Source organism: Prunus persica, chromosome G6 (genome assembly GCF_000346465.2).
Source record: "Prunus persica cultivar Lovell chromosome G6, Prunus_persica_NCBIv2, whole genome shotgun sequence".
Classification (NCBI taxonomy): Eukaryota; Viridiplantae; Streptophyta; class Magnoliopsida; order Rosales; family Rosaceae; genus Prunus; species Prunus persica.
In genome coordinates, this window is record NC_034014.1 from 27,739,538 (window position 1) to 27,763,329 (window position 23,792).

General features: G+C 39.6%; 2 protein-coding genes across 2 annotated transcripts; both read right to left on the reverse strand.

The window, feature by feature from the left end:
- Nucleotides 4,048-11,478, reverse strand: LOC18774725. Its single transcript, XM_007207497.2, has 11 exons — nucleotides 11,202-11,478; nucleotides 10,925-11,101; nucleotides 10,609-10,769; nucleotides 10,211-10,475; nucleotides 9,882-10,106; nucleotides 6,076-6,080; nucleotides 5,478-5,739; nucleotides 5,095-5,265; nucleotides 4,782-4,942; nucleotides 4,385-4,649; nucleotides 4,048-4,280 (listed from the first exon to the last, which is right to left on the reverse strand). Exons 1-11 carry the CDS (start codon nucleotides 11,476-11,478, stop codon nucleotides 4,048-4,050), a joined length of 2,202 nt encoding a protein of 733 aa, XP_007207559.2.
- On the reverse strand, nucleotides 19,957-23,588 carry LOC18773717 (GDSL esterase/lipase At1g09390). Its single transcript, XM_020567498.1, has 6 exons — nucleotides 23,047-23,588; nucleotides 22,204-22,462; nucleotides 21,207-21,377; nucleotides 20,871-21,031; nucleotides 20,473-20,737; nucleotides 19,957-20,367 (listed from the first exon to the last, which is right to left on the reverse strand). Exons 1-6 carry the CDS (start codon nucleotides 23,278-23,280, stop codon nucleotides 20,135-20,137), a joined length of 1,323 nt encoding a protein of 440 aa, XP_020423087.1. The 5' UTR covers nucleotides 23,281-23,588; the 3' UTR covers nucleotides 19,957-20,134.

The window sequence follows — 23,792 nt, forward strand, 5'->3', positions numbered from 1 at the left end:
CATGATTTGCAATTGGATACTTGGATGTCTTGCCAATATCAGGTGAATAACGGTTTGGTGGCTTCCCACGATTTTGCCTAAAAAGTAATTGATATCCAATAATTTTATCATCTAAATGCACAAGTCTAGTAGGAGTAGTTACCTCAAGGATATTCTCAGGAGATTGGTCTGTTGGTACTGTTGAGTTAAAAGGGGGTCTTCATCTTGTTGTTCTGTATTGTCTGTAGGTGTGAGACTTGGATCTGAAATATCTTCGCATGGATCAGGTGGGTCAGGCAATTGATCGCTATGAATGGGCGATTGGTCACTTTTCAACAGAAAGTAATCTCGTGCTCCAAACTCGGGATGATCACTCATGTCTGTACATAGGAGAATTTCTTTGTTTTCCAAGTTTCTCCAATTCTGCTCTTCACTTCGTATCTCTCCCTGAAGCGCAGAATTGGATGATGGGTCATGAAAGAACTGCTCAGATTCCAGAAAGGTCACATCTAAAGTGACATAGGTTCGTTGGGTAGGAGGGTGATAACAGCGGTAACCTTTCTGATGAGTGGCATAACCCACAAAAACACAACGAAGCGCACAGGGATCAAGTTTGCTACGCTGATTTTTGTGGAGATGAACGAAAGCCACACATCCAAAGATTCGGGGTGTGAGTACCAAAACAGAGGGCAGAGGTCTGTGTTGCGCAAGCACCTGTAAGGGAGTTTTAAAGGTCAATACACCAGAAGGCATGCGGTTGATCAGGTGAACTGCAGTGATAATAACATCATCCCAGTGATGGCGAGGAACATGAGTGCCAATCAAAAGTGCTCGGCCGGTTTCAAGAAGATGTCGATTCTTTCGTTCAGCAACACCATTTTGTTGTGGTGTATGAGAACAAGTCGTCTCATGGATAATTCCATGTTGTTGGAAGTAAGTCTGAAAGTCATGATTGACAAATTCTCCACCATTGTCTGAGCGAAGAATCTGGATTTGAGCATTAAACTGAGTTTTCATCTGTTTGTGGAAGGACTAAAAACGGGAAAACACTTCGTTTTTATTCTTCAGCAAATAAAGCCATGTCATCCGTGTACAATCATCGATGAATATGACAAACTATCGAACACCAGAAGGAGCAGTGATAGGCGAAGGTCCCCAGACATAAGAGTGAATTAACGTAAATGGAGTAGTACACTTGTTCGTACTTAACGGGTAGGGCACACGGTGACTCTTGGCCAAAATACAAGTATCACATGTGAAGTCGGAGTCTTTGAAATCTGAGAATAAATCTGGTATAAGATGCTTCATCTAACTAAAAGACGGATGTCCCAATCGACGATGCCACAACCAGATTTGCTTTTGTTTGCTATCAAAGGGATGTGTCACACTGTTAGCCACGCCGGGACTGAAGTCATCGACATAATATAGCCCCCCTCTCTTAGTACCACGACCAAGAATCTCCTTAGTGTGAATATCCTGAAGCAAACAAAAACTCGGGTAAATGAGTACACAACAATTCAATTGTTCAGTAAGCTGACTAACTGACAACAATTTAGTGGATAAAGATGGAACAAGTAAGGTATTAGACAGGGTGAGAGTGGATGAGAGTGCAACAGTGCCAGCCCCTGTCACAGGATAAGTAACACCATTGGCATTTGCAATACAGGTTCGTCGAGGTTGTGTAGTATTCAGAAAATCATCAGGATCAAACGTCATATGATCAGTTGCACCAGAATCAATTATCCAGCTCTTGGAATCAATCTTATCGGAAGTATGGAATCCATAACCTGTACCATTACTGGTCATATTGCATTGTCCTTGATCTGTAAGAGTAGCCCACCAATCGGGATAGCCATTCAATTTAAAACAAGTCTCACAAGTGTGTCTCGGATCACCACAATATGCGCAATTTGGTCCATGTGTCTGGGTCATTAGTCTAGAAGTCATAATCTGTACAGCGGAAGATGCATAGGATACAGGTTGAGTAGGAATTTGGATCGAAATCTGAGCCTGAGTTGGGGCCGGAGTCGGAGTCGAAATCGGGATCGGGGTCTGAATCAGAGACAAATTCGGGGTTGGGGTCATCATCGGAGTGGGGGTCAGGGTCGTCTTCGGAGTCGGGGTCGAGGTCGTCGTCGTCATAGTCGGGGTCGGGGTCGTCAAAAGAGGATCCTGATTCTGGATCGGGTTCGGGGTCAAAGTCTGCATCTGTAGGGGCCGAGCCATCTGGGCACTCAACTCAACGATAGTTGGTTAAGAATGAGAGAAGGAGTTGGTGGTGCTACCTCCATGAGGGTTGAAAAAATCATCAACCCCCATAACGGCGGCGGGGGTTTGAAACTAGAGTCAGCAATTTCAAGATCGCCGCTCTGATACCATGCTAAAATATGAAAACTATGAGAGAATATTTGTTTGTGGGAATTTTCTGTGTATTCTTCTCTTTGTAGGAGGTCATATTTATAATACAACGAAACCTGAATGGGCAAGTAAATAATAAATTCCTAAATCTATTTACAGTAGGAAATCAGGAAATAAAGTAAATCAATTACAATTATAATAGGAATTCTTGGTGTGTAAGGAAAGTAAGTCAATATCCACAAGTCACGCCAACACATCATGTGATTACTAGTCAACTATCAAGAACACAAACCCAGAAAATAAAGAAGCTGCAAACCATAATTTGTTCACCTAGAAACCCACTATTGGGAAAAACTGGAGGTCATCAATTGACCAGGCAATCCACTAAACAAAGAACATTATTACAAAGAAACACAAGCAAGCTCAAGAGATCCTATATCTATTTAGGAAGATAAGCCATACTTCCTTTGTGCAATCTTCTTCTCTAACTTAGCAAAGCTAACAGCTTAGTCCTTCATGGCAATGGCAACTTCTTCTTCAGATTTTTCATCCCATGGCACTAGATAGCCAACTCAAACTCGAACAGAAACCAACAATTTGGATTCAAGGAGAAAAGACAAATTTCTTCAAGAAACCAATCTTGAATCTGATCTAGATGTATATAAGAATGTGTTTGTTCTAGCTAGATGTATATTTCATATTTCAAAAGCAGTTTTCAAAAATCAATTTAGAAAACTCATAGATGAAAATGGTGGTTTTCTCTTGAGGAAGAAGAGAGAGCACAAAGATGAAGAAACATTTTCAAAACTTCCTATCAAAAGAAACGGCTGCCAAATGAGGAATCAATGGGTATTTACCCAAAAATTTCTAGTCAGAAAAGTACACATGGCAGCTGAGAAAATTCACAGAATAGGACAAAAAGATTTGTTAGAATCCAACTGGAAACCAGTGAGTTGGAAATCCTACTAATGCAAAGGATGACTAGTCATATGAAAAGAAGATGAGTAGTCATAATCTTAAGAAAATCTAATGAATATAATATGATGCAATGTACAAATTACCTTTGCCAATATGATTAATATTCCGTAAGATAGCAGCCAGATAAGAATACTTAGAGAAACTATTCTTAATCGAAACTTGAGCTTCGATGATTACAATGTATGTTCTATTACACTATTATCAAGAAAAGTCAAAAGAAAAACTCAAAATGCATACACTTAACAGCTCGTCATTGTGGTTGCCCATTTTTATTTAAAACCCTAAACACGGAGAAAAGTCAAACGACGTCGTAAGAGTTGAGTTTTTGTATCCCCATTAAGAGTTGAGTGTTTGGAGTATGCGGGAAATAAATGTGGGCCCGTTGGGCTCAAATCCAACAGAAAGACTAATTTGCCCTTCATGAAATCACAATTGAAGCCAAAAGAAAACAATAACTTTGATTTTTTATTTTTTTTATTTTAAAGACTAGCTTCTAGAAAAATATATTATTTCCGAGTTTGTTGTTTTACTTCATTTGAAAGGCCCAAACACACTAACAAAAGAATTATATGCCTAGTCCATAATAACTAACAGAAGGGGATCCCCAATTTTATAATACAAAATTGAGGCTTAAGAGAATGTTTTACAACAACATGATACACTTCCTATAACTGTAATTTCCTATTTGGACATTCCAGTACAACAATTTCAAGCCTTGAGCATGACCCTGGACTATCTGCAACAAAAGAAATCAAATGGAATGCGTGGTGTGGAATAATTCGTGGAAAGTATCTTTGAGGCCACGATGGTGTTTGCGGCTTCGGTGTAATGAATTCCATCCCAGCTCACAAATCGGGATCCTTCGTCACAAACATGAGAGCCAGGACGACCGCAGAGCCGCCCGGCATTGAAGTTGTACGGAGGACCTCCGTTGCCACAGCATGCCATTAGCGGCGTAGAGAAACCTACATTGTAACACATTCATCAAAATTAAATTGCATTGCCCCTAAACTAGATTGAACTAATTCACCAGAATGCTACTTCCTTGCTTTAACATAAGTAGGCTTACCGTATTTGGTGGAGTTGGCAATGAGATCATACTTGATGGCATATATATCTACATAGACTATCACAGCATCCTTCAATTCAGATCTCATCGCGTTGCACAAATGGAGCAATGCTTCATTGAACGATCTTGCAGCCGCATTGTAACTCGAAAGACATCCATATGGATCCAAATCCTTCTTTTCAACTAATGAAAGTTTTTGAGGGAGACAACCCAACGGCCCGGTGTTGTGTATCCAAAAGTTCCTTCCACCTTGATCGTATAAAGCCTACAATTGATGCAGTATAAATTTCAGCATTGATATAAAGTGATAACAAATCAATTTCTCTAAGGATTTCTATCATAATTTCTTTACTCTGCCTGCCCTTTTTATGATCGTTAGTATAGACGCCGAACTCACCTTAACCGCACTCTTGATTTCTTCAATAACTGAAGGAATTGTCTCTGTTACTTGAACGTACGAAAGGTTTTTAGTGAAAGAATACGAAAGGTCATTTTGTCCGATATCGATCATGTAAAGTGCTTTCCGGAAACCTTCATCATTTATCAAATGTTTGGAACCTAAACATACATTGAGCAGTGTCATTCAGTCAGCTGGTTTTCACAAGAACATCTTCACAACACAAGAACATTTTCAAAAGCTCAATATCTATGTTCACATTCAGCAGTGTGATCAGCCAAATAACTCAAGGAAATTGAAATTCCAAATATACCTGCAGTAGCCTTGAAGTGGATGAACTGCATGACTTGAATACTCAAAGAAAAAGGGAAACGCTTCGGGATGGTACAGGACGCTGCAACGGCAAAGTTTGCCCCATTTGAGAAGATGGAGCCTGCCAAAGAGTCTAGGTATGGGCTCAATAGACTCATATTCAGACTCTGGCCTGCACAAGAAAACAACATTATCTTAGTCTTACTAAACTGCATATTCACTTGCTGTTACAGATTAAAGATCACAAACAGATTGTCTGGCAGAAAAACTTAAAAACTTACCCTATAAATTATTAGAAACTAGAATTTAATCCTCGAAACTGCCGGTTCTTAATCCTATATCCTAACAAGTACAAAGGGAGGAGGCAAGGGTGGGTTCACTTACAGAGGAGGTCGATGACGAGGCGTCCATCGGACAGGCGACCGGTGGATTTGCCGAAGAAGGTACGGCCGTTGGGGGGATTGACAGAGAAGCCGAGTCCGGCAACAAGTCCACCCGTGTCCGAGTTGGAGTCGCCGAAGTTGAAAATTTGGACTGGACTCGTTGGACAAAGTTGGCCATCGACTGAGGATGAGAGAACGATCAAGAACACCGCTCCGGAGAGTGTTATTATCAGACCCACTGATTGATCAGCCCAACTGAGCCCCTGCACATACACCATTTTTATCCAACGTAATAAGTCTCGAGACTTGAGACTCGAGAGTGGAGAAGAAGCCTAAAGAAAGAGGATTGAAAATTCTACTTTTCTCATTATGAATAAATCATTACAATGAGGCCTTTTATATATACAAAGCCTGTGAATAACTGAAAAAATTCCTTCTAACAAACAAACTAATGAAGCAAACTAACCCTAATTAATAGTGACTAGTACGTGTTTGTTTTAACCGAGTCTTTATAAGTAAACTTAATAACTGAAAGGATTATTCCTCCTAACAAACAAACTAATGAAACAAACTAAACCTAATCACGTGTTTGTTTTAACCGAGTCTGTGCATATGGAATACAGTTGAGTCAATGATCCAATGACCGGAGGAATAAAGTGGGCCCAAATTACTTTTCTTTTTCTTATTTCTTTTAAAAAATAAATTACTCGAGTCACTCATTACTAGTGAGTGTTATGCCTAAGATATGTATCTCAAATTTTATCTAGTTATCCAAACATAAGGTGTATAACTAAAAGACACTTTTTCGACAATGTCGATATTGAAAACTAGTATATAGAGTACGTATGTGGTGTGGAGGGGAATGGAACTCGGCTGAGAGAGTGATATCATGTTTGTTTCTCTATTTGATCAGTCAGAATATTAGCAATGGAGGAAGGAAGCTTAGCCCACTCCAAAACCACCATCATAAGTTCATCATAACTGGAATCTCAACCTGGAGATGAGATCAAATTATTATTCCAATTCATTGTAAACTCAAGTTTTTAAGACCATGGAACACTTTAAGATAATCTTTCAAGCCCCCCTAATATTAGTTTATATTATATAAGATAGTTTCCATGCATATCACCTTTTTTAACCGCCAAACAATTATCCAATGGGATCTTTGTTATTGTCGACTTATGTTAGTATAAATAGGACCTTCTAGAATTGAAATAAGAGAGTAAGAAACGAGAAAGAAGAAAATGAGAGAGAAAGTAAGAGAAGAGGAGAAAGAGTGGTGATGAAATTCTTGGAGTTTGGCTTAGGTGGTAGTACATGGACATAGGTAGATAGGTTGTCTTGCTAATTTATTTTAAGGGTTCTCATTATTTAGGTGAGTGGTTTATGTAATGCGTTCTAAAAATTCTTATTTTGTGATAAAATATGAAAACTATGAATTATCATGGATTTGTTTTATTTACAAATATCTCTCTATTTCAAGTTAAGCAGTCTTTCATACTATATATTGATTGGAATTTTTTTTGAAGTGTGTATTATTCATGGAACATGAGAATTTCAATGTTGGGGTATCCGAGGGATAGATGTAGGACATAGGGCAGTGAGGCCAATAGGGGTCAAGTGGTTGGTTATATGCTATGAAGGATAACCGAGATATTATATTTTCTAGAGTGTAAAACGGCATTACTTGATTGGCATATTACATAATCTATTCGCTGAGCATTGGTTGCTCACACCTCACCATGTTTAATTTTTCAGATGAATTAGTAGGCAAGACAAAGACTAAACTAGTTGAAGATGAATTAGATGGAGTGATAGAGTTGTTTTTTATTTATTGTACATTTGTAAAACTTTGGAGCTATTTTTATAAGATAAGTTTATTTTAAATCCATATTTTTTTTAACCATGCACCGGGCGCATGTTTAATTTCTTCCAACCCCTAGGTCCGGAGCGTGACTTTTCTTTTTTTTCTTTTTAAAAATAAATTACTCTAGTCACTCATTACTAGGGAGTGTTATGCGTAAGATATGAGTTGCAATAACAGTTGGTTGTAAAATTCATCTTTTGTTTGATTCATTTATGTAGTTTGTATCTCAGATTTTATGTAATTATCTACATAAGGTGTATAACTAAAATAGACTTGTTGGACAAAATCGATATTGAAAACTACAATATAATGTACGTATGTGGAGGGGGGAATCAAACTCGACTCAGAGAGTGATATACTGTTTGTTTCTCTATTTGATCAATCAGAATATTAGCGAGGGAGGAAGCGATGACTTATTTTGCTATCTATCAATTAGGTCACTTTTGTTTGTAACGCCCTTACTCTTTAGCTAATACAAAATTTTCTTTTCTTTTCATAAGCTTACACTTACACAACATGCTCTTGAGTCTTGTCATGATATTTATTTTCTTTTTTCGGCAGCACCCTTATGCTCTTGAGTCATAAGGTTACACTTACAGCTCAAGGCCGACATTTATTATTTTCTTCAAAAATGTTGAAATTTTGGAAAGATCATATCAAAAAAGAAAGAAAGAATTCGAATCATATGAGAAAGAGAACCAAGCAGTAGCTATTAATTAATTTTAATTACAATTAACAAACTTTAATTTGTCCTTGGGAGGGTGGGGTCCAGATAAAACCACCACCATAAATTCATCATAGCTGGAATCTCAACTTGGAGATGAGATGAGATTATTATTCAAATTCATTAAACTCTAGTTTTTAAGACCACTTTAAGATAATCGTTCAATCCTCCCCCCCGATACGAGGAGGCACTTTGTGTCCAACGCAGTCCCACACAATACGCTTCACTAGTTTCGCGGCTTGAACAGAACCCCCTATGGTTGCAACTAGGTCATTCTTTTTCATTCAATCCAAAACAAACGAACAAACATTAAACTCGTATCATTAATTTTATATATACATTCTCACTACATTCGCATACATTCTCTCTTCTCTCTGCCTTTTTCTCCTCTCTGCCTCTCTCTTCTCTCCTTTCCCCTCACCAAACCCAACCCATCACCCCGTACCTAACCCCCCATGGAATTACTTAACACACCCAAACCACCACTCAAAATTTAAAAAAAAATCTCCTCAACCGCACTTCCTATATTCTCTCTTGGTAGGGGTAGTATGAGAGAGAGAGAGAGAGAGAGAGAGAGAGAGAGAGAGAGAGAGAGAGAGGCAAAGAGAAGAGAGATGAGGGGGATGGGTGGGGTGCGATGGGGGTTGGTGGGGGAGGGGAAAGAAGAGAGAGGTAGAGAGAGTGAGGTGAGAGAGAGATAGGCAGACATAAGAGTTAATATAGATAGCTAAAATTAATAGAATGCTTATGGCACATCATCACCCTTAATGGTTTTGGGATAGAAGTGGACGAAATTGGTAAAGTGAGAAAATTTCAATTTAAGGGGGTAAAGTGAGACTGAGCGTCCGTTTCAAGGGATAAAATAATGAATAAACCAATTTTTTATTAGACTTTCATTTAAAGGTTTGAAATTAATTAGGGTAGAAATTGGGGATTGAATTTAATAGGAAAAGAAGAATAAGAACAAGAGAAGAACGAAGGTGCGTGCGTACCATCAAATCTAAGGAAGTACCTACGACAGAGGCCCTTATTTTCATATTTGTCATTCCTTTTCTTACTATTTATTGGAAGAAAATAAGTTTCTAAAAGAGTAGAAATTTATTTCTGGCATCATATTGACTTCTTTATCAGGATCTACGTCGTATAAAGGGACACCAAACTTGTCAGTCTTAATGAGGAAGCGGAGGTTGCTGATGGGGACGTTTGCATTTGAATTCGACTTGCCTCACTGCTGCTCAGCCTCGCCCTTGACGACATTGTTATTCATTACCAGTAGGCTCGTCGTTGTGATTGCCCATTTTTGTTTGAAACCCTAATCACAGAGAAAAGTCAAACAACCCAGAGTTGAGTTTATATATCCCCATTATGGGGAGAGGGAAGAAAAGTGGAGTACGCGGGAAATAATTGTAGCCCGTTGGGCTCAAATCCAAGGGCCCATCCCTAAAATTTTAATACCAGAAAGACTAATTTGCCCTTCATGAAACCACAATTGAAGTCAAAAGAAAACAATAACTTTGAATTTTTTTTTCTTCTTTTTAAGACTAGCTTCTAGAAAAATATATTATTTCAGAGTTTGTTGTTTGACTTCATTTGAAAGGCCCAAACACACTAACAAAAGAATTATATGCCTAGTCCATAATAACAACAGAAGGGGATCCCCAATTTTATAATACAAAATTGAGGCTTAAGAGAATGTTTTACAACAACATGATACACTTCCTATAACTGTAATTTCCTATTTGGACATTCCAGTACAACAATTTCGAGCCTTTGAGCATGCAGTGATGCTGATTTTCATACCCTAGACTAGATGCCACAAAAGAAATCAAATGGAATGCGTGGTGTGGAATAATTCGTGGAAAGTATCTTTGAGGCCACGATGGTGTTTGCGGCTTCGGTGTAATGAATTCCATCCCAGCTCACAAATCGGGTTCCTTCGTCGCAAACATGAGAGCCAGGTTGACCGCAGAGCCCCCTGACATTGAAATTGTACGGAGGACCTCCGTTGCCACAGCATGCCATTAGCGGCGTAGAGAAACCTACATTGTAACACATTCATCAAAATTAAATTGCACTGCCCCTAAACTAGATTGAACTAATTCACCAGCAAGCTACTTCCTTGCTTTAACATAAGTAGGCTTACCGTATTTGGTGGAGTTGGCAATGAGATCATACTTGATGGCATATATATCCACATAAACTATCACAGCATCCTTCAATTCAGATCTCATCCCGTTGCACAAATGGAGCAATGCTTCATTGAACGATCTTGCAGCCGCATTGTAACTCGAAAGACATCCATATGGATCCAAATCCTTCTTCTCCACTAATGAAAGTTTTTGAGGGAGACAACCCAACGGCCCGGTGTTGTGTATCCAAAAGTTCCTTCCACCTTGATCGTATAAAGCCTACAATTGATGCAGTATAAATTTCAGCATTGATATAAAGTGATAACAAATCAATTTCGCTAAGGATTTCTGTCATAATTTCTTTACTCTGCCTGCCCCTTTTTATGATCATTTGTATAGACGCCGAACTCACCTTAACCGCACTCTTGATTTCTTCAATAACTGAAGGAATTCTCTCTGTTACTTGAACGTATGAAAGGTCATTAGTGAAAGAATCAGAAAGGTCATTTTGTCCGATATCGATCATGTAAAGTGCTTTCCGGAAATCTTCATCATTTATCCAATGTTTCGAACCTAAACATACATTGAGCAGTGTCATTCAGTCAGCTGGTTTTCACAAGAACATCTTCACAACACACGAACATTTTCACAAGCTCACTATCTATGTTCACATATGACAGCAGTGTGCTCAGCCAAATAACTCAAGGAAATTCAAATTCGAAATATACCTGCAGCTGCAATAGCCTTGAAGTGGATGAACTGCATGACTTGAATATTCAAAGAAAAAGGGACACGCTTCGGGATGGTAGAGGACCCGACAACGGCAAAGTTTGCCCCATTTGAGAAGTTGGAGCCTACCAAAGAGTCTAGGTATGGGCTCAATAGACTCAAATTCAGACTCTGGCCTGCACAAGAAAACAACATTATCTTAGTTTCCATTTTTCAAATTTAATCCTATGATCCTGACAAGTATAAGGGGAGGAGGCGAGGGTGGGGTCTACTTACAGAGGAGGTCGATGACGAGGCGTCCATCGGAGAGGCGACCGGTGGAGCTGCCGAAGAATGTACGGCCGTTGGGGGGATTGACGGAGTAGCCTAGTCCGGCGGCGAGTCCACCCGTGTCCGAGTTGGAGTCGCCAAAGTTGAAGATGTGGACGGGCCTCGTTGAACAAAGTTGGCCATCGACTGAGGATGAGAGAATGATCAAGAGCACCGCTCCTGAGAGTGTTAATATCAGACCCACTGACTGATCAGCCCAACCCAGACCCTGCACATACACCATTTTTATCCAACGCAATAAGTCTCGAGAGTGAAGAAGAAGCCTAAAGAAAGAGGATTGAAAATTCTACTTTTCTCATTATGAATAAATCATTAGAATGAGGCTTTTTATATATACAAAGCCTGTGTTTGTTTTAACCGAGTCTGTGTAAGTAAACTTAATAACTGAAAAGATTATTCCTCCTAACAAACTAACGAATGAAGCAAACTAAACCTAATCCCGTGTTTGTTTTAACCGAGTCCGTCCATATGAACTACAGTTGGATCGATGATTCAAAGGCCGGAGGAATTGGTGCAGGAATGAAATGTGGGTCCTCGCGAGTTCGAGGGAGTATTTGGGCAAGATCAAAGGCGTAAAGCCCAAATTACTTTACCTTTTTTATTTTTTTTAAAAAATAAAATAAATAAATTACTCCAGTCACTCATTACTAGTGAGTGTTATGCGTAAGATATGAGTTGCAATACAGTTGGTTGTAAAATTCATCTTTTGTTTGATTCATTTTATGTAATTATCCACATAAGGTGTATAACTAAAATGGGCTTATTGGACAATATCGATACTGAAAACTACAATATAGTGTATGTATGTGGAGGGGAATCGAACTCGACTCAGAGAGTGATACACTGTTTGTTTCTCTATTTGATCAATCAGAATATTAGCGATGGAGGAAGCCATGACTTATTTGGCTATCTATCAATTATGTCACTTTTGGTTTGCAACATACTTACTCTTTACCTAATACAAAAATTTTCTTTTGTTTTCATAAGCTTACACTTACACAACATGCTCTTGAGTCTTGTCATGATTTGTATTTTCATTTTTTGGCAGCACCCTTATGCTCTTGACTCTTGAGTCATAAGGTTACACTTGCAGTTTAAGGGTTTTTATTTTTCCCCCGACATTTATTATTTTCTTCAAAAATGGTAAAATTTTGGAAAGATGATATAAAAAAAGGAAGAAAGAATTTGAATCATATGAGAAAGAGAACCAAGTAGTAGCTAGAGCTAACTGGCTCCAGCTAGGTGACAAAAACACAAAGTTTTTCTAAATTTTTGCCACCATTCGTAGAAAGCGTAACCATATCATAAAATTAAGGACACCAATGGTGATTGGATTTATGCTCCCCATATGGGCAATATCTTTGTCGAAGCCTTTAGAAAGAGATTTACTCAATCTGATCCCCTAGCCACTTCCAATATTCGAGATTTTATTAGTATTATTGATCCCTGTATTTCTAGTGATGACAACCTAAAGCTTATGGCTCATGTCTCGGAGTTGGAAATTTTTGACGCTGTGAAAAGCATCGGTGCTCTTAAAGCTCCTGGACCTGATGGTTTACATGCAATTTTTTTTTCATCAGTTTTGGGCTGAAACCAAGCACCTGTTCTGTCAATTGGTCAACGATTTCTTTGTGAATAACATCCCTCTAAACCCTATCAATCACACAAATATTGCTCTTATCCCTAAGATTGACAACCCCGTGAGTGTGGATCACTTTAGACCTATTAGTCTTTGTAATGTAGTTTACAAGGTCATCACTAAAATTATCATTACCAGACTTCGGCCTATCCTTGCTAAGTGAATTTCCCCTAATCAAGGAGCTTTTGCTCTAAGGAGATCCATTTTTGACAACATATTAATTGCTCATGAGTTATTTAGTGATTTTAAAAGGAAAAAAAGGGGCCGTGCATGCGTGCGATGACTCTCAAATTAGACCTGGAGAAAGCCTATGACCTCCTAGATTGGAACTATATAAGAGCTTGCTTAATTGAATTTGGGTTTAATGTCAACTGGTGTGATAGAATTATGAACTGTATTTCCACAGCCTCCTTTTCTATCTCCTTAATGGCAACCTTGAGGGTTTTTTTTACCCCTTCCAGAGGTATCAGACAAGGGGATCCTTTATCTCCTTATCTGTTTATTATTTGCATGGAGCCCTTTATTAGGCACCTTAACAAGTTAACCGAGTCGACTAGAACCCAAGTTGGTTTGCTTTCTTCTCCTCATAGTTATAGAATTTCTAATCTAGTCTTTGCTGATGATTGCTTGATTTTTGCCAAGGCCACGCCTGCTGCTGCCAGGAAAGTTCTTGCTGTCCTGGAAGCGTTCGCAAAGGCCTCTGGTCAGCGTATAAATTTCCATAAATCTACAATTTACTTCTCCCCCAGAGTCCAATCTCATGTTAAGAACAATATCAGCACTGTTTTACATATACAACACAGGACCACAATAGGCAAATACTTAGGTATTCACAACATCATTTTTTAGAAAGATCCCCAAAATGCGAGAGAGTTAATTGACAGAATTCGTTCAAAATTTGCTAGATGGAAAGCTAATACTCTCTCTAGAGCTGGAAAATTGACTCTCATTAAATCTAATATTTCTGGTATGTCTAATCATGTCATGTCTTGCTTTAAGTGTCCCCCTCAGGTGATCAAAGAGATGAACAAGTGTTGCAGGAATTTTTTTGGGGCAGGGATGATACTCCTCCTGTTGCTCGGAAGGAGGTCTGTATGCCCAAAGATCTTGGTGGCATTGGAGTGAGAATGGCCAATCATTTTAATCTTGCTGCTCTTGCTAAGTTGGGATGGAAATGCATTACTGACCATTCCAACTTGTGGGTCAAGGTTGTTTCTAAAAAATATTTAAGATATGAAATTTTTTTTAGTATACAGAAAAAATCTAATCATTCTGTGGCTTGGAAGTCAATTTTGGATGCTAGACAGGTGTTGTGTAAAGGTTTGAGATGGGTGGTGTAACACCCCGACCCCAAATTTCCCCAAATTTTACCCTCATTTAATTATTTAATTATTTAAGGGTATTTTAGTCATATTTTTAACCGGAGAGAGTTTGGGACCGTGACTTATATTTTTAGATAGGTCGTACAGAGACGAGTTCATAGACACGTAGTGGGCTCGAATCGGAGTTGTAACGAGAGAGATATGGTCAAAAGAAGTCCAGTGGCACAATCGTAAATATTTCAAAATGGGATTTTTTTATAAAAATCTGGTTTTTTCTCTCTCTCTCTCTCTCTCTCTCCCCCGCGCGACCTCTCTCTTCTCTCTCTCTCCCGTTGCTGCCGTCGCCTTCCAAGAGGCGCCGGCGCCGCCACAGGGCACCACCGGCCACGGGACCGGTGGCGTTCGAACCGCCGTCGCCCCTCCTTCCTTCCCCGACCGATCTCCGCCGGCGACGCGACCTGTGCTGGCCGGAAAATGCAGAAAACCGCCGGGAAGTCGTCGAAACTTCAACGCCGTCGATCTCCCTCCTCCGGCCACCAATTCCGTCGACCCAGGTATGGATTTTGAAGCTCTCGAGCTGCTCTAGCTGATGGTTGGGTAGGATTACATCAATTCTTAGCGTAGGCAACTCAATTTTCGAATTGAAAATCGGCCGAAACTTCGGCCGCCGTGATCGGACATTTCCGGTCACTTTTTGGGATAGGTCCAAGAACAAAAGTGACTCCAAATGAGGTGTTTTACCTAGGATAGGAGTTTGGAGTCTTGGTTCCGAGATTTTTCGACGAACCATAATCGCTTTGGACACCCGATCTGCCCGCGCGTGTGGCAGCGCGTGGGCGAGGGTGGTGGAGTGACTCTGGGCAGTTTTGAGATCCTCGTGCCGTCACGAGTGCGTAGGATTTCGCGGATCTCAATTCGGACGTCGTTTGACTATCGAACGGATAATCGCATATTATGCGTTATCCGGGTTCGATAGGTTGGGACCGTCGGATGGTCCCAAATTTAATATATGTCGATCTAGGTATTTCTAGGATTGTGTAGGAATTCACGGATCGCGAATCGGAGCCCCGGATGTTCCGAATAATAATTTTAAGTTTATATTTTATATTAACCGTCGGATCGTGCGATCGTGAGAAATCCGACCGTCCGATCTGAACCAAACTTGCAGGACAAGTGTCCTATACCTGGTAGAACCCATAGAGACTTTCAGATCGGAAATTGGAGGTCGTGGGTTCTGCAGGTCCGGTTGACCAGGGTGAGAGTAGTTTGACCCTTGGTTGACCGTGAGTCTCCCGGAGTAATCTCACCTTTCTAAGGGAGATTATCGGGTACTAGATGGTTGTGGAGGGTTACACAATATAAGAAGTAATTTATATAAATATAATTATATGTGGTTGTACAAGGGTACAACAAAGTCTAGATTGTCAGTTTGGAGTGCTATACGCACTACTTTAGGTACCTCCTCGGATGTTGGATCCACTACAAGTACCACCAAGTGAAAGTAGGTCCCGCGTGGCGTAGGTTATCCGGCGTTGGGACAGACCCCATACGTGGCGTTGGTTGTACCGGCGTATGGGGAGCTATGTAATATTATGTTGAGGTCGCACGTGGCGTAGGTTATCCGGCGTGTCGACAGACCCCATACGTGGCGTTGGTTGTACCGGCGTATGGGGAACTTTGTGATATAATATTGAGGTCCTACGTGGCGTAGGTTATCCGGCGTTGGGACAGGCCCCATACGTGGCGTTGGTTGTACCGGCGTATGGGGAGTTATGTGATATGATGTGCAGGTCTCACGTGACGTAGGTTATCCGGCGTTGAGACAGACCCCATACGTGGCGTTGGTTGTACCGGCGTATGGGGAGATTATATGAAATGAAATAAGGTATCGCCCAAGTGGGGAATTGAGTTTTAGGGAAGAACTACGTGTGGCTTGATCCCTCAAGGAGGGTACGTAGGCAGCCTGAGGTTATTAGGTGCAGCCGCAGACTAAATATTAGTCATAATTTGGATTTGAATGGTTTGGTAGTTGGATAGGAATTATTGAAAGGCCGAAGGCCATTTGTGTGAATTGCATGAAATTATATTGTGCATGCTGCCAGTTGGGAATATTAAATGCGTTTTTATGCAGGTTGAAATTTTGGGAAATGTCCAATTTATAGGGGAGACTCTGCCGAAATTTCGGCAGGAAGTCTCAGTTTTTAGTAAGCGGGCCTGACATCGGGGTGATGTCAGGAATTCCAAAGGGTTCGTCTCGGGTTTTTGAGAAAATTCGGGGCGGGTCCTTAAAGTTGGTATCAGAGCTCTAGGTTCAATTCCCTGTGGACCCTGCACTTTATGTGCATCCCTAAATTGTGGGGATCAAAATGGGTTCCATCTCGGAATGGCACATTCGCGACGTTGAGGACGTCACAAAAGTCAAATTATTTCACAAAGGAAAATTATCTCATGTTATTGATGATGATTTGACTGAGAAAATCTTATCTATTCCTTTGCCAAGATCTAATCTGCAGGACAAATTGATCTGGGGTCCCAACCCAAATGGCTCTTTCACTATCAAAAGTGCATACAACTTACAATTTGAGGACCAGCCATCCCACCCTCGTGTGGGCTTGCTTAAGAAAGTTTGGAAGCTCAACATTCCTCCAAAAGTGAAGAATTTTGTCTGGTTGCTCATTCGTAAAAGACTTCAAGTGAGAGCCAGGCTTCATAGATTCATGCAACATATCAGTCCGATATATCCCTTTTGTCAGAGCTTACCTGAGACTATTCAACACATGTTTATGGACTGTCAGTATGCTAAGGATGTTTGGGCTCTTTCTCCTGATCTCATGCCCCTCCCCTCGCAGGCTGGTGATCTGTACATTTGGCTTCTTTCGCTGAGCCCCACGTCCACAAAGTCAGAATTGGACCCTCTCTCCAAAGCCCTCCTTATCTGTTGGCAAATCTGGGAGGCTAGGAATAATGTGGTGTTCCATGACTCTAAGGCCACCCTAGCTAGCTGTTTTCATGCTGCTGCCTGTGTTGGTTTGGACTTTTGGAGGCTTAACTCGAAGGCCAGACTTGACTCAGCTGACTCCATGATGATTAAATGACATCCCCCTCCAACCGGTTGGATTAAGATGAATTTTGATGGGTCTCTTATGAATTATCATGCTTCCACAGGTTTTGTCATTCGGGATAGCGAGGGGCATGTCCTCATTGCGAGCTCCAACAATATTGGCGAAAATTCCATTAATGTTGCTGAATATGTTGCTCTTCGTGATGGTCTTGCTGTTGCACTTGATAGAGGATGGGATCAAATTGTGATTGAAGGGGACTCTAAACTCGTCATTGACAGCATCTAGGGTAAAGCTAACCCCCCTGGTGTATCCAACAGATTATTCAAGATATTTGGGCCCTGTCTTCTTCTATTGCAAGCGTTCGATTTCAACATGTCTTTAAGGAGGCTAACTTCACAGCGGATGCGGTTGCAAAATTAGGTCATGGTTTTTCTAATCAAGTTTTATGGGAGCTTGGACTCCTGTTATCTGTTAGAACCCCCTTTTATTTTGACCTCTTCGGGCGCTCTTGCCCTTGAGGCTTTGTCTTGTGATTTTTCTTTTCCTCATTAAAAAAAAATTATAAAAAATTATATAAAAAAAAAAGTTGCTACTAATTATAATTACAATTAACAAACTTTAATTTGTCCTAGCTAGGGCGGGGTCCAGATAATTTGTCCTGGAGATGAGATGAGATCAAATTCATTATAAACTCAAGTTTTTAAGACCATGGAACACTTAAAGATAATCTTTCAATCCCCTCTGACACTTTGCGTCCAATGCAGTCCCACACAATATACTTCACTAGTTTTGCGGCTTGAACAGAACCCCATATAGAACAAACAAACATTAAACACGTATCATTATTTTTATATATATTCTCACTACATTCAACTGCAGCTAGAGATGGAAGACCAGACCAAACTGGAAAGAAACAAATTTGCAATGCAGCAACCATCAAAGGAAAAGAAAACAAAATAAAGTAACACTACTAACATTTGGGCGGATATAAATTTCACATCCTGTAATTTCTTCAAGTTCCTACATTCAATCCCAATTACATTGTCAAAATAAAAAATTAGAGACAAACAGGGTGGCGCTAGAATAGTAAAGTTGGAGGGGAAGGAGGGGTTGAAGTAGAAAATACAAGTATATAAAATACCTAAGTATTCAATACTTACATAAAATATCTAAGTATTCAATACTTACATGTTTAGAACTAAATATTTCTAATTGAGTAATGTCTAATTTGTTTTGGAGGAAATTTTAACTTAAATTCTAAGTTGTTTATTACAAATTCTATATATTATATATAATATAATAGAGGAGTGATAAAAATAAGGGGAGGCCAAGGTCACTCCTAGTCACTCCAGGTCTAAGAGTAGCTCTGCCACTGGAGACAAAGAAAAGCAGCAAAAAACTGAACACTTTACTCACCTCTACAAGGAAATTCAGGAGACGTTTCTTCTGCTTTCGATATTCACCCTGCACACTAAATTTAACAAAAAAAGAAGAATAAGAACAAGAACAAGAGAAGAAGGAAGGTGTGTTCGTACCGTCAGATCTAGGGAAGTGCCTACGGAAAGAGTAGAAATGTATTTATTGTAAGACTTTAATAGGTTTATATACTCAAAACACATACCTTGATCCGACATTGTATTCTTGACTGGTTCACTTGTTTTAGGCAGATTTGCAGTAGGGTAGTTTCTCTATGCTATCCGGCTCTTGAATCTCTTCTTGATGGGGTAGAATAATATTGAGAGTGATTAGACGTTAGCATAGGGACCTCCCTTTTATAGGCATAGTTTAAGAATCTTCCTCATCATGGATTGCTTAAACTCCTTTAACCAAAAGGATTAGGTATCTCAATCCATTTAAAATAGGAAATCTAAAGAACTTGTATTTATCTGAAACAGTCATATATCAAGCCCTAAATTAAATCGATCCATGTAATCCTAATTGACATTGGACTAGTTAACCTTAAGTGATTAGAAGACCATCTTTAGAGTTTATGTTAGAATGCAAATCTTACATTTATGGCATCATATTTTCATCAAGATCTACATCGTATAAAGGGACACCAAACTTGTCGGTCTTAATAGGGACGCAGAGGTTGCCTAGGGGGGCGTCTGAATTTGAATTCGACTTGCCTCGCCGCTGCTCAGCCTCGCCCTTGACGACATTGCTATTTATAGCTGGTGGCTCGTCGTCGTGGTTGCCCTTTTTTTTTTGAAATTGTAAACACACAGAAAAGTCGAACGATGTCCTCAAAGATGAATTTATGTATCTCTGTAATTTAGGTAAATTTAGGTTTTAGCCACAAAAAAACTTTCACTTTTGGAAAAAGCAAAAGCTTTTTCAAAAAAGACAGAAAAACCTCTCAACTTTCAAATCAAAGACATGCAAATGTAAAGGATTCTTTAGGAAATCCAAAAATAAATAAGGGCAATTTTGTCTATTTTGACTTCTTTTAAAAAATTTCTCCCCCCTTTCAGTTTTTCCAAAATTTCCCAAATTTTTAATACCAAAAAGACTAATTTGCCCTTCATGAAAACACAATTGAAGTGAAAAGAAAACAATAACTTTGACTTTTCTTTTTCTTCTTTTTTTAAGACGATCGTCTGGAAAAATATGTTATTTCAGAGTTTCTTGTTTTACTATTTGAAAGGCCCAAACACACTAATGAAAGAATCACATGCCTAGTCCAAAATAACAAGGGATTCAAAATTGAGGCTTAAGAGAATGTTTTACAACAACATGATACACTTCCTAAAACTGTAATTTGCTATTTGGACATTCCAGTACAAGGAGAAGTGGAAGTAAACCGCTACAATTTCAAGCCTTGAGCATGCAGTGCTACTGATTTTCTAACCCTTACTAACTGCAACAAAAGAAATCAAATGGAATGCGTGGTGTGGAAAAATTCATCGAAAGTATCTTTGAGGCCACGATGGTGTTTGCGGCTTCGGTGTAATGAATTCCATCCCAGTTCACAAATAGAGATCCTTCGTCGCAAACCTGGGAGCCAGGATGACCACAGGTCAGCCCAACATTGTAGTTGTACGGAGGACCTCCGTTGCCACAACATGCCATTAGCGGCCTAGAGAAACCTACATTGTAACACATTCAAAATTAGTTGTACTGCCCTAAACTAGGTTGAACTTAATAACCAGCAAGCTACTCGCTTGCATTAGCATAAGTAGGCTTAGGCTTACCGTATTTGGTGGAGTTGGCAATGAGATCATACTTGATGGCATATATATCTACATAAACTATCACAGCATCCTTCAATTCAGATCTCATCCCATTGCACAAATGGCGCAATGCTTCGTTGAACAATCTCGCAGCTGCATTGTAACTCGAAAGACATCCATATGGATCCAAATCCTTATTCTCAACTAATGAAAGCTTTTGAGGGAGACAACCCAACGGCCCAGTGTTGTGTATCCAAAAGTTCCTTCCACCTTGATCATATAGAGCCTACAATTGATGCAGTAGAAATTTCAGCATTGATATAAAGTGATTAACAAATCAATTTAGCTAGGGATTTCTGTCATAATTTCTTTACTCTGCCTGCCCTTTTTATGATCGTTTGTATAGACGCTGAACTCACCTTAACCGCACTCTTGATTTCTGCAATAACTGAAGGAATTCTCTTTGTTACTTGAGCGTATGAAAGGTTTTTAGTGAATGAATCGGCAAGGTCATTTTGTCCGATATCGATCATGTACAGTGCTTTCTGGAAACCGTCATCATTTATCAAATGTTTTGAACCTAAACATACATTGAGCAGTATCATTCAATCAGCTGGTTTTCAGAAGAACAACATCTTCACAACAGAAGAATATTTTCACAAGCTCAATATCTATGTTCACATTCAGCAGTGTGTAATCAGCCAAATAAAGCAAATCCAGTCAAAGCAGCAAGGAAATTCAAATTCCAAATATACCTGCAGTAGCCTTGAAGTGGATGAACTGCATGACTTGAATATTCAAAGAAAAAGGGACACGCTTCGGGAGGGTAGAGGACCCGACAATGGCAAAGTTTGCCCCGTTTGAGAACCTGGACCCTGCCAAAGAGTCTAGGTATGGGCTCAAAAGACTCACATTCAGACTCTGGCCTGCACAAGAAAACAACATTATCTTAGTTTCCATTTTTTAATACATGCTCCTCTCACTCTGTCATAAGACCACAAGGGTGACTAGGCTGTGTCTGTAGTATTCAGTTTATTAAACTGCACATTCACATGCTGTGAGACAGATTAAAATCACAAAAGATACGAGCCCATACCCGTATCGACAGATTGTCTGGCAGAAAAAAACTTAAAAACTTACCCCATATTAGATTAATCAGATCTCATTGAAAACTAGAATTTAATCCTTGGACAAGATCCAAATTAGATTGATCACTGGTATTGACTGATGTCCTTTTGACCCCATATCCATGGCAGCATACTTACATGGCTTGCTGCACCTAATTCAAATTCACTACACATATTCTGAAATAAGTCAAACTATATTCACATTGTTGACATTTTTAATAAGGTGATTATATCGTGCAGCTTCCCAAAGTTTGGATCGAATTGAATCAATCAAATTTTCACTGCATATCTAATTGCACGTGCAGAAGAACTAACCAACGTAGTTAAAAGAACATAACTTTAAAAACATCAAGACTTTTACGTTGACGAAGTCGTGTCATCACATAATGCAACTTATTTCGGGTCAAACGACGTCGTGTCGTCATGTAATGTAATTCGTTTTGACTCCACGACGTCGTTTCCTCGCATAACAACAGTAAACTCCTAGCTCCAAAACACACACCCTCCAAACTGCCGACACAGAGCCAGCCAACTACGCCCCCCCAAGACTCACAAGATCGATTTCATCGACGTACGGTTCCTAATCCTATGATCCTAACAAGTATAAAGGGAGGGGTCGACTTACAGAGGAGGTCGATGACGAGGCGTCCGTCGGAGAGGCGGCCGGTTGATCTACGGAAGAAGGTACGTCCGTTGGGGGGATTGACGAAGTATCCGAGTCCAGCGACGAGTCCACCCGTGTCCGAGTTGGAGTCGCCGAAGTTGAAGATGTGGACGGGCCTTGTTGGACCAAGATGGCCATCGACTGAGGCTGAGAGAATGATCAGAAGCACCGCTCCAGAGAGTGTCAGAATCAGACCCACCGACTGAGCCCAACCCAGCCCCTGCAGCACATACACCATTTTTATCCAACTCTATTCACTTCGCTTCACACTGTGACTCGAGACTTGAAAGTGGACAAGAAGCCCACATCTTTTAAAAGCTGTACTTCCAATTTTCAGACGTGGAATTTTTTTTTTCTTTTTTTTTTTTTTGTGTTCTGACACGAAAGATTAAATCATTGTTTTTTTTTATTATTTAAAGTTTTTCTCTATAAGCAATATTAAGAGAACGAAAAATTAAACTTATGATTTAAATTACGAGAACAACTTGTATGTTACGTCCGTGTTATATAAGTTTTTTTCTTAAATTAATCCATTTTTATCTTTCTACTACAACCGACATCTGCATTTGCTCTCCAAGTACATCAAGAATAAAAAAATAAAAAAAAAATTATGCATCACACACATAACATAACACATTGTTCAAAATATCCTCTCTCCCCTAAAAAAAAATTTAACATTACAAGAAATTTATTTATTATTTATTTATAAAATTGAAGAATTTGGTAAAGCATTCAAAATGATTTATACAGTTAAATGAATCCCATGGTCAATTCAAAATTTAGTGAAGAGAAAAATGAGGGTACCTTTTTCTCATCATCAGGTGCAATTCTTCCATGGTTTGCAGCAGCTGCATTTTTGTCTGGGATTTGTTGATGATGCAATGCTAGATTAAAAGGACGAGGAGAACGACCAAAAGTGCCCTCCCCAACAACTCCTTTATCTTTCCTCTGAATTCTTCCATTCTCAAGCAAAGATTCAGCGTCTTCCTCCTCATCTTCTCCCTTTGTTATGCCTGAACCTTTCATATCTTTGTACATTGTTACGAGTCGCACCGGGTCAACACAGTGATGAAGCGGGTGTTGGATACAATTTCAAATCTAAGCCGCTAAAATCAATTATCAAACCTCCGCAATTTCAGCACCACCTCCCTTACTGAAGGTCAATATTGTGCCTGTTTGAGTTATGGCCCATGCATTTTTATGAACCTAACTCATATATGAGCCCAAGATATTTCTCATTAAGGCTGACGCCCAAATTCATTCAGGATAGTTGGATTGATTGTCCGATCCTGTCACATCTCGCAACTATCCAGCAAATTTTGTTTCAAGTTTGAATCTCCTTCCCCATGAAATGAAATAAAAGGAAAGTTTCGTCTTGAATGCTAACTTGCATTAGGAGAGATAACATTAGCACAATTATAGTTCTATACTTCTTTGTAAAGAATTAATAAGTGATCTCTTACGCTTGGAACCATTATGTGAGATTCATGTTAAATTGGCGAGGACTCTTATATTATATAGTGAGTGATGAGGACGTAAATATGATTGGA

Coding starts and splice junctions, on each gene's coding strand:
- LOC18774725 (XM_007207497.2), bottom strand. CDS start 11,478: ATGGTGTATGTGCAGGGTCTGGGTTGGGCTGATCAGTCAGTGGGTCTG. Junction 10,107..10,210: donor TGCCAACTCCACCAAATACG/GTAAGCCTACTT, acceptor GTTACAATGTAG/GTTTCTCTACGCCGCTAATG. Junction 4,281..4,384: donor TGCCAACTCCACCAAATACG/GTAAGCCTACTT, acceptor GTTACAATGTAG/GTTTCTCTACGCCGCTAATG.
- LOC18773717 (XM_020567498.1), bottom strand. CDS start 23,280: ATGTACAAAGATATGAAAGGTTCAGGCATAACAAAGGGAGAAGATGAG. Junction 22,463..23,046: donor CACCTGATGATGAGAAAAAG/GTACCCTCATTT, acceptor TATGTGCTGCAG/GGGCTGGGTTGGGCTCAGTC. Junction 20,738..20,870: donor AAATCAAGAGTGCGGTTAAG/GTGAGTTCAGCG, acceptor CATCAATTGTAG/GCTCTATATGATCAAGGTGG.